The sequence below is a fragment of the Scatophagus argus genome, chromosome 18 (genome assembly GCF_020382885.2).
Source record: "Scatophagus argus isolate fScaArg1 chromosome 18, fScaArg1.pri, whole genome shotgun sequence".
NCBI classification, from domain to species: Eukaryota; Metazoa; Chordata; class Actinopteri; family Scatophagidae; genus Scatophagus; species Scatophagus argus.
Genome location: NC_058510.1, coordinates 11,785,706 through 11,797,138, shown reverse-complemented (window position 1 = coordinate 11,797,138; position 11,433 = coordinate 11,785,706). Strand labels below are relative to the sequence as shown.

The 11,433-nt window shown below is 41.9% G+C and overlaps 1 protein-coding gene across 1 annotated transcript; it reads left to right on the top strand.

Annotated features, from left to right (window-relative positions):
- Positions 1-2,273: 2,273 nt before the first annotated feature.
- On the top strand, positions 2,274-10,873 carry LOC124049989 (serine/threonine-protein kinase H1-like). Its single transcript, XM_046372152.1, has 3 exons — positions 2,274-2,539; positions 3,294-4,020; positions 9,788-10,873. The coding sequence occupies exons 1-3, from the start codon at positions 2,274-2,276 to the stop codon at positions 10,067-10,069; spliced, it is 1,275 nt and encodes a 424-aa protein (XP_046228108.1). The 3' UTR covers positions 10,070-10,873.
- The last annotated feature ends 560 nt before the right edge of the window (positions 10,874-11,433 follow it).

Here is an 11,433-nt window from a genome sequence, read left to right as displayed (position 1 = left end):
TTTAACTACAGCATACTACTTGTGTTAAAAGGGTGCTTCTATCTCTTTGATCTCTTATTTCCTCTCTGCAGTCTCATATGAATAAATATGTGCATGTTTTCATGGCATCTTCAGTTTCTGCAAGGTTTAGCTCTTTTAAACAATGTGCATGGCGAAGTCAGACAGGAAGAGGCGGCTGTATGCTCTTGTTTTTGTTTTTTCCTTCCCTCCTCCGGTCTCTGAAGATTATGGACACATGGTGACAGCAGCACAACATAATGCAGAAAATAGAAAAAGTAGCTTAGCGTTAGTCTCAGGTTTGACAGGAACACAGCACATTGTGCTTAACAATACAAACAGTGCAGGGAACATGTTCTGCATTAGGACCTGACGCAATGACACACAATCTGCACCCAGTAAGAAATGCACAGGGACAAAAGTCAACTACACAATGTTGTATTTCACTTTTTAAAAAATTTAAATAAATGTATCTTTGCTATAAATGCATCTGTGGCTGTAACGATGAGTGTAGTCTTGTGCCTTTAGTCTGGAAGAATCAATTGCAAAACTTTAAGTGGCTTTCGACCACTTTTACACATGTAAGTTTATGCTACGGAATCTGTGAATAAAAGACACACTTGAGGTGCATCATGGGAATACAGTATACAGACAGTATTTTTGGCACTTGACCCACACAAACAACTGCTGCTTTTATTTTTCTTTTCCTTGTGAGGCGTATTTCTTGATTCTGATTGATTTGTGCCGGAGTTCCGTTTTAATCTCCAAATAAACTGTCGACTATAGCTGTCAAATCAATGTAATGAAGCAAAAACAGTGCAATATTTCCCCTGAAAATGTCGCATAGCAAAAAGGGAATTCTGAAATGAAACAGAAGTACCTTAAAAATTGATCACCAGAGTAAAGATGTGTCTTCCTCAATTCTGTAATCTGTAATGTTGTTTCATCAGTTTGTTTTGTGTGGTGGAAATTACTGGAAACACTTTAGTGGAACATGTTAACAGAACTTCCAGTACTGATAGCTGTTAGCACTGTCGCCTTGCAGCAAGAGGGTTCCAGGTTTGAATCCCAGCCTGGGCCCTTCACATTCTTCAGTTTGCATGTTCTCCCTGTGCTTGTGTGGATTTTCTCTGGGCACTCTGGCTTCCTCCCACAATCCCACAAGCATGCACATTAGGTTGACTGGCTACTCTACCTTGCCTCTAGGTGTGAGTGTGTGTGATTGTCTGTCTTTGTGTGTCAGCCCTGCGACTGAATGGCAACCAGTCCAGGTTGTACCCCAAGATTTTAAACCTCAGGGTCTATTAAAAGGACACAGTGATGCTATGTTGCTGCTATGCGATGCTATGTTATCTACAGTTGTTTTTAGCATGGATATTTCTTACTTAAAATGATTATCAACATTATCTCATGTTAAAACAGTAGTGGTCATTAGTGGGAAACCAATAGTTGTCAATCAGACTATCGACAAAACAAGGACAAGTGATGTAATGAGGGTTTTTTTTTTTTTACTTTCCATGCATCCATCTCACTCAGTGACAGTATGTGGGTGAAGGGCATGTGGTGTCTTTCTTAACATGCATACATATATTTTATTTTTTATAAAAAACATGTATCACAGATACATTCCCGCAACATTTCTGTCACAATGGCTCTCTCTGTCTTCTTTTTATTATACTGTATAACTCTGCATCGTAAGCATTGTAAGCTATATGTCTCCATTGATTAGGTTTGTGCATTAGCTTTACATCTGACTGACTTTGCAGTAGGCCTGAGGCATATTTGTTCATTTATAACCTGTTTAATGCAGACTATCATATTTTTTCTATCCAAGCATACTATGAACTCAGGCTGTTGTTTTGTAGACATTCTGTATGCCACACTGTTGCTGCCTATTCAAGCAGAGATGTCAGCATACGTTGCTGGTGACTGAATTGTTGACTTTGTTGGGGTTCTATACCTTCCACCTTTCAGACGTGTTCTTTTCAGGATGTGATCAATGTGGTAAACTGCTGTAAGAGGAGTAACAATAGCTTCAAACATTTTCTGCTGACCTGACTCTTTTATCACATGAGTGAGAGGGTGAGTTCAAACACCTGCCAATCTCCAACCTGCTGGGTAGGTGGAGCTTGATTTCGCTCTTAACAACCCTGAAGCAGCACCTGCCTGAATGTACGTTCTGGCAGTGGCAAGCAGCTACATTCGTTCATTCAGTTTACAGCAGGTGTAGGATTTTTCTTGCTCAGTGTGTGATGATGACTTTTTGCCCCTAAGTGATGGGCTGTGGGAACAGCAAGGTGCTGCCTGAGGCATCCAAGAAGAGCTATGTAAGTGTAGTGCAATCACTTGTGGCCTTTAGTAAAGCACATGATGATGATGAGCTCAAGAAGCAGATGGCGAAGCAAAGAGATCCATGGATTTCCACCAGTGCTAAGAGTCCTCAACCAGCACCAAACATCCAACAGCATACACACAGGGATGGACGAGACCAGGAGAAAGCTGCCAAGTATAAGGACAAATTTGATCCACGTGTAACAGCAAGGTAAATATTATTAGTAAGGTGTCAAAATCAATGTCTATACATGCACAAAAGATCTAAATTTAAGTAACTCTAATTTATATTATTTTAACAATAAAAATCTACGTAGAAGAAAAAAAAACTTTAATTCTTCCAATTTTAAGTAATTTATTGTGTAAAAAAGAAGGACAAAAAAAAGAAATGCTAAATAATTGAGACTTCGCCTTTGCAATAAATGATGTTATCTCAACCTTACGAGCATCCAAGTATTAGCATTTATTCAAAAATAGTTCATTTGAGGCACAATGCAAGCTGAAATTGCTTATTAAGAGCATTCATAGTACTTATTTGGGCCTCTACTCAGCCAACACTACTAGTCTTCATGCGTCATACAATTTCTTAGCAGGAATAGAAGACATTATTTGAGAGGCTGAGAGCTGATAATGCCTGAAGACTGCCTTCCTGTACTTGTCAGATCAAAACAAAAACAAGGAAACTGATATTTTTAAGGAAAGTACACGTCTCTATCTATAGCTTATTAGTCACAGCTGATCTAAAGAATTGCTTTTTTCATCTTTAATCTAAATCAAAATCATTATTGATATATATGACTTTGCTGCAGTCGACTGTCGATTGCAGCGTGCAGACATTTCCCAGTACATCACAGCTGCAGTTACAGCTGCAGTGAGAGATGTTGGGTGTTTTCCAACAGTGTAACATGGGATAAAATGTGTGTATTATGCTGTAATGAGTCATCATTTCTCTTCTGCCACGTCAGATATGACATTAAGGCTCTGATTGGTCGAGGAAGCTTCAGTCGTGTTGTGCGTGTGGAGCACAGAGCGACATGCCAGCCTTTTGCCATGAAGATGATGGAGGTAGAAGCTCCAGAGGGCCGTGAGGTGTGCGCCTCAGAGCTGGCAGTGCTGCAGCGGGTGAGCCACTCTAATGTCATTCAGCTGATCGAGGTGTTCCAATTTCCGCGGCGGGTTTACATGGTGCTGGAACTGGCCACAGGTGGAGAGTTGTTGGATCGTGTTGTCAGCAGGGGCCACTTCACAGAGAGGGATGCCACCCAGGCCCTTCGTATGGTGTTGGCTGGAGTGGGATATCTGCACAAACTGGGTATCACCCACAGAGACTTGAAGCCTGAGAATCTTCTGTACTACCATCCCGGTGCAGACTCCAGACTGCTCATCACTGACTTTGGATTGGCAACTTTTGGTGGCACAGGAGCAGCTTCTGAGGTTTCAGATCCTGACAGAAGCAAACGGGGAGAGCATGGCAGAGCAGACAGGACTTGGTCTCTCAGAACCACCTGTGGAACTCCAGAATACATGGCCCCTGAGGTGCTACTGAGGAAGCCCTATTCCTGTGCGGTGGACATGTGGGCCCTGGGGGTGATCGCCTACATTGTGCTTAGTGGGTGCATGCCATTTGAGGACGACAGTCGCACTCGGCTCTACAGATCCATTGTGAGAGGAAAATACAGTTTCAAAGGAGATGTAAGTTTTCTGGGCTTTTCATTGCAGTTTAGTTTTGTACAATATGTAGTTCTTATATAATAATCCCATTGCCAGCTTACTATCATTTATAAATAAATGCATATTGGATGTTTCAGACACACCATGATTAATATACAATAACTGCCCTATATGTAGCCAAAGGTGGGAGAAGCTTTTAATGGTAGCTGGGTGTGTTGCAGGCCCAGCCAGTGCTACAGCTCAGTGGACAATGCCAAGGAACCAAAGTATTTAGGGGTGCAAGTTGGCTAACTTGAAATTATCAGATTTATTAGCAATAGCGATACAAACTCTTCTTGCATTTTAATCAACACAAACATCTATTTAAGACTCTATCTAAGAGTGTTTCTATGTTGCAATACCGTGCTTACATCACAACAGTTCAAGAAACAGCACATGCAGTAAATACTGTTCAAGGTGTTTCTCAGAAATATTCTCCCATAGGTGTGAAAGGTGTATGTTGTCATGCACTTAATGCTTTCAGACCACTTTCACACAAAGTAGACTCCTGCTTCAAGTGATGCAATTTTGACAGTGTTTTGACGGTGCTCCACATAAGTCCCACCATTGCGCTGTCAAGCAGTCAAAATGGAAATTCAATTAAGCTCAAAAACACAGTTTAACTGGAAAAGCTGTAGTTATTTGACCAGTTGTAACTCTTTGTCTGGCTGTGTTTTGACCCAGTGACTGTTTCTGCTTCCAGTGTATCACTGCCTCAAAAAAAAAAAAAGTTTCAAAGAAATATGCCATCTGCTGTTTCCGTTTTAACATTCTCTCTTTTCCCCCACAACACAATCTGAACAATGGTGCAAAATCCTTCTAGAGTTTATGCAAGGTTTTATTTGATATATATTTTTTTATGGTGGCTTTTAACACAGCCAATATGTAGGCCACACTGGTGGAGAAAAATCCTTGGGAATAAAACTGAAAAACACTTTTTATAGGACTTCACACACAGCATCTTACAGCCCATTGATATGCAGTGTAGACATCAATCTGTAAATTCATATGGTGACAATATGAAGACATCATACATGGCTGAGTACTGGTCCATGACTTGATGGGTTGACTATCAATCACATTTCCATCTTGACAAGCTACTTACTCTCCATGATGTGAAAGTGTATATCCCTCTCTGCTAGACTGACAGCACAGATGCACACACACACAGACTCGCAAGCACTGTGCTAATAATGTTGTAATGCATGATGAAGGTTCACAAGTATCCACAAAATGTGGAGCTCTGCCATCACAAGGGTTCTTCATGTCATTTAGAAGGGTGCTTCTCTTTGGAACGAGACCCGTTTCAGCAGCCTTAGTAATTCCCTCCACGTATTTAACTTGGCTTGAAGAGTTTCATTTGAAATGAGCTGTCCACCAACTGAAGTGACAAGAGAGACCGTGTACATGATGCCTTTCATGGCAATGAGGAGTAACAATAAGAGTGACTGACTCAATCCCTTGAGCTTTAGTGAAATACCAGAATTGTCCTTAGAGCAAGATAAACACATTCAGTAAGGTTCTTTTCTACATTTTTGAATAAATAATAAGGAATATTAAAAAAGAATTCAAAGATGGTGGATTTTCCTGCAATGACCAGGAAGTAATGGCTGACTCAAGATGTTACTTGCCAATGTCATTAGGAGTCAATACCCCTTTTCACCGGAGACATTGTGATTTGTCACAGTAAGAAAAGCATGGGTGTTGCTAATTTGTTCTATTCATTTATCCCAGTCAGCCATGACAGTGTGACAGTGAGCCAGCAAGTACAAAAACAGGACCTTGAAAGTGAACTAAACAGAATTCAGCAGTCATTAATTTGATTACTATCACCTGTGATTTGCCTGCTGTGACTTGTCAAAATGTCATTGGTGAAAAATGCAACCGACCAGAATAAGAATCACATGATCGCATGAGAAACTGTTGTCAGAATATCAAAAGAACCTTTAAAATGATTATGAAACTAGCACTGACATGGGTGAGGTTCATGAACTGCTAGGGCCTATCCCAGTATGGGAAAGGTCAGGAGAAGGGCACAGCCCCAAGAGGATGCCATCACAGGGCAGACACACATAGACATAGACAACATTTATGATACAGAGTTTTACTTTCACCTAAGCCCTTTTCCAGGACATGAGTTCTCAGGATGACAAGGTAAAACACGTATCTGAAATCTGGAACACAAACTGATAGAAAAGGAGTTTTATTGAGCGCAATTATCTGATTACTCTGTAAACCTGCTTCTAAGAACATACCTCTCATCTGTGTGATTGGATTGTGGGGAAAAAAATAAGACATGATAAGATGTTTTGCCCAGAGACAAGAGAGCAAATACTGAGCCACTGTGCCGCTTCCTCATTCATGATGGCAAAGATGCAGCAAGTTAGTTCAATTTGGCATAAAATGGACCAATAAATATTTTGTAAATGGAATAATAATGGGAAACCTTTTTGTAACCTGTATTATTATCATTGATTTTCATTAACTATCAATTTTAATGAAACTTAGTTATTCATGAAAGCCTGTCTCTAAGTAGGTCAGATGTGAGTTAGAAAGTGTCATACATACATATGCTGCTCTTTGGAAGATCAGAAATAAGGATTCAACAAAGATGTGTCATGAAAAAGGATTCACTTCAGGTGCTATTATATTTCTTTAAAGATACTGAAAGTTACCATTCTTTTCTGCTATACAAATCAGTACTCAGTAAGGGCTGCAATTACAAACGTTCTTCCGAAGTATCAGTAATCTTTTAGTGTGTATTGAAGCAGAGTAAGGAGATGCAGTGAGTCTATGTGTGTGAGTGTGTGTGTGTGGGGGGGGGGTGTGGGTTTCAGAGTAAGATGGAGGTGAGAAACACTCATAAATGCAAACGGCTTCTGACACCTGCCCACAAACCAGGTCCCTCAGTCTCCCCAGCACCACCACCTGCTGCCCCCTTCCCCCCCTTGCCAAATGAACTTGTAAGGGGGCAGCATACATACATTCCCCCAACCAGTGCAACAGCCTATGGCCGGAAGACCTATGCTGTAAACTTACACCGATGAGTTTACCCAACAGTGAAAGGTGAGTGGGGGATTGGAAGGAATAGAAAGGAGAGGACGGAGGAGGAGCAGGTGTAGGCCAGGGGGGCTTTTCTCATCTTATCATTCAAAATGTTCCGCACACATGGGACGTAGGCGCTTCCCCCTCACACAATCAGGGCTTCTTATCTGATGTATGTGAGGGTATGAGTTGATTTCCGTGTGCATCTGTGCGTGTTTGCATTGTTGCAATGCATGTGTATGTGCTCATGTTGTGACAGCAGCCTTTTGTGTGTAAGGCACAAATCCGTTAGTTCAGGCAAGACAGCAGCCTGGTCAAACCCTCTGCATTCTGCTGCTACGTTACTGAAGACACACTTTCCTAACCCAACCCAAACATCTGCATCTCTCAGCAGCAGAGTGACCTGGATTAGCATAGTCTGCCCCCTAGTGAGCACCATGCGAACAAATCCAGCCTCCACTTGGCCACAGTGTATTGTACATGACAGTCCAATCTCAACTGTATCCGGGTATTGATGTTTTGATTACTGTGGCTTAACTGCGACTTTCACCTGAATTAGCAGCTGGCCACCTTCCCCATTTGGACTCATTATGATGAGGTATATATTTTTTCTTTGTGGTCTTACCAAGGAAATACTGCCAGGAGAATCAGGTTCGAGTCAGTCGTGAGGCAGAGACTCTATGTGGAGCAGTTCATTACTCAAAAGTGCATTATCCTTGTGATCACATTAGCGTAATCCAACCTTCTAGCGTTCTCTTGATTTGTTGCAATTACAGCTTTGTCAGGTAAAGATGTAGCACACTGCAAACACAGTCAGTGAAGCCTCTCATTCACTCTAACAAGATGTTGCTCAATAAGCCAAGCCCTGTAGGTTTCTCCCCTGCTAATGCCATATCTGCACTCCACTTTCCTCCCTCATCTCCCTCCTCTTCTGTTAGCTATCTGCTCAACAGTGATGTATAACACTGGCTCTCGCCTCCTCCACCAAACACAATAACGGTTTTGTGTATTTTGACATGAAAAATGTTTGAAATAAGGGAGAGAGATAAACTTCCTGCAGGTGGCTCCCTTCCAGGAAAACAACACAGTTATGTCTCTTCTTTAGATGTTGATAGCACGAGGGAGTCAAACTTTTGCTACCTCTCCGAAGATTTTTTTGCTGCCTCATTCCTACCTAGTGAAGGCATCACCAACTCTTGCATGTAGCCAGCATGCACAAAGCTTGCGTTCCTGTCATTTTAGATCAATGACAAGAAGCATCTGTTGGCTGCCGTCAAATGTATATTTCATGGCACAGTAATAAGGAGCCGCATCGAATCACCACTAGATGAAGAGCAAAGTCAGACTTGTTAGTCATAGAAGCTCAATCGCACACTTTCTCTCCTTCCCAGGGAAACCAAGTGTCACTCAGCCGGCCTGTCAGGTGAAAAATGACAACACAATGAGAAGAAAGTTTGAGTGAGAAGCATTTTTACGACTGGTTCGGCAGGGCAGCTCTGCACTCGCACACACACTTCTCTCGAGTCAGTGCACTGTGAGAATAAGTGAGTCTCTGCTTCTTTGAATTCCTCTCACCAGCAGCAGCCTCGCAATTGTCAATTTCATGCTTGATTAATTGTCATTACTTGGCAAGAGACAAAAAAGGGGAGAGAAATGCATTTCTGGATTAAAATGGAGAGCGAGACCTCCCTAAAGAGGGAGATTTTGTCTGCGCAAAGTTGAGTGAAGAATGTGAATTTGGAACACGTGGATTTGACTGTATTTAGCTTTTATTCTCCTCAGCAAGACACGCTGAAGAATATCAGACCTAATAGGTGGGTGACTATGGAAACACCTTTGTGTTTTATTAACGAGAGTGTGAGATAGAAGTTATTAAGGAAGCAGTTTGTGAATTGCGCTATTACCTGACAGCATTCCAACAATCCCAACTACACATGATGTAGAGAAAAAGGAGATGTTTGTTTTTTTGACACAGATAAAGGTTATTGTGTCTTAGCCCCATCTCAATGTCTTCCGCCATCTATTCAGTCTGATGCCACATCAGTCTGATTCACTGTCTGTATTAGTAATATTTTATTTAAGGTAAGATGGAAGCACAAAGGTCATCAATTTCCTGAAGCAGGCCACCACAGTGTTTGTCCTCATGACAAAGAACCAAAGCCATCATGAATAATTTAATGATTCTGAATTATGATAATGACTCTGATGTCTTCTCTCCCACTGGAAAGGTGGCATGGCAGTCTTGAATGTCAGCTTAGGTCATGACAGGGGGAATGTTTTGCTATTTGAATTAACAAAGAGCAAAAGATCCCATTGAGGCTCATCTGTGGTGCCTTTATTGTGAAGCTAATGCAGGCTAAGAATAAACATGCACCCAAATCCCACACATACGGCGGGGCTGTCCTACCTCCCAGGCTTCATATTCTTTCACCAAGCCTGCTGCTTCCCTTTGCCCAGTGACATTTAGCTTTCCTTTGAGATTAGTTCTGCTTGTTAGGCCAGCAGAGCACAGGGATCATAGTTGTTTTGCTTTGTTAGAATGAAATCTTGCATCCAGCTTTGAAGAGACTTTGAATCTCTGCAGCCAAAGCTTTATGAGGACTGCAACTTTTGTGTGTGTGGGCTGAAGTGACATCTTCCAGGGTGAGTGTTTTTATATGAACGCTGATGGCAGCCACTCTACTCTGCTTCTTCTGTTCCACAGCCTTGGCCCTCAGTGTCCAACCTGGCCAAGGACTTTATCCAGCGCCTGCTGCCGTTGGATCCAGCCACCCGTTTGACAGCTGACCAAGCCATCCATCACCCCTGGGTGGCCACCATGGCAGCCAGCTCTTCCATGAGGAACCTCCATCGATCTATTTCCCAGAACCTCAGGCAGCGGACGTCACGCAGCTCCTCCCGGTGCCCAAGCACAACTGTGAGCTCTGGTGACTGCAACAGTGTGGGCCTAGAAAAGCTAACCTTGCTGGAGAAGAATCAAGAGTAGCTGCAGGGCAGGGCATCTAGGTTGAGTCTCAGAGAGTCATACAACATTCAGCCAGAGGGCTCCAAGAGCATCGCTGCCATCCAACTGAAGCAGTGGATTCATGGGGCTAATGAGGGAACCAGCTGCCTCAGCTCACTGTGTATTGCAGTCATAAACCTCAGAGTTACAAATAGGGAGCCAAAGTGCTTGGGACAGGTGTTGTGACAAAAAAAAGTTTCTTCCCTTCTCTGGACTTCAGACAGGAGACCCCCGAAGGCTGAGTTTCATCCTTCATTAGTTTCTCAGGGTTATGTTAAGCTGTTAATGAATATCCTTCAGTTTTGACATCCAGGCTTATGAGACAGAACTGTCCACCTACACAAGGCCTCTAGCCCCTGGTTATTCACAAAGCTCAGTCTAATGGCTTCAAGGTCTCATCTGGATCATTATGAGTCACCACATTACCTGCCTCTTAAGAGGTTCATTCCAAAAAGGAGAAATTCATCATTTGAGAAATGGAACCTAATCTTAGGGAAACGATGATGTACAAGTTGAAGAAAAACTTGCTTCCTCTGCTCTGATCCTTTTCTGTTTTAAAATAGAATTTGAACTCCCCTGCACCAAACAGCAGGGAGATTTACATTCTTTAAACATTTTGAGGCAGAAATAAGCAAATGCACTGTAGTCTTTTCTTTTGCTGTCAGTCCTCCTACGTGGCACCACCCACAGTCCTGTGTAACCACTGAAAGCACAAGCCAAACATTTGGTGACAGGCCTCTATCAAGTTAAAATGAAGCTCTGGGTTTAAAGAGCTCTCTGCTCTCCCCCAAACATTATGTAAGCTGTAAACAACACCATTTTCAAAATAACCCTCTCTTCAGTGAGAAGTTTTAAATTGAAATGGTAATACAAGTATTCATCAGGACAGGGGGAATTCTGAAAGTGCATTAAATTGCAAAACAAACATCTTGTTTGCAGTACAAGAATATATATGTCGTGGAATTTTAAAATATTTTAATTACTATGCTGTTTTTTTGTATTTCTTAGATTACTTAATAAAGTCGATCAATCAAACAAATATGTTGGAATTATTACTAAAGTAAATAAAAGATATATTGAAATAGCATAACTCAAAGTCCACTTGCATTCCTTGCGAGACTGCAAAATGTGTTCAAACTACAGTCGCCGCTTTAACTAGTTACCACTAAGAACAAACGCGTTGGTCCTGCAGATACAACAAGACTATTTGGTGTCTAACTAAACTGTAAATATGGATGGAGTCATTTGGAGGAGGTTCATGCATTATTTCTCCGGCAGAGAGCATTGGAGAGTTGTTAATGCATTTCAATGGCTGTCCATATTCAGTGACCTGAGATCAATGTCCC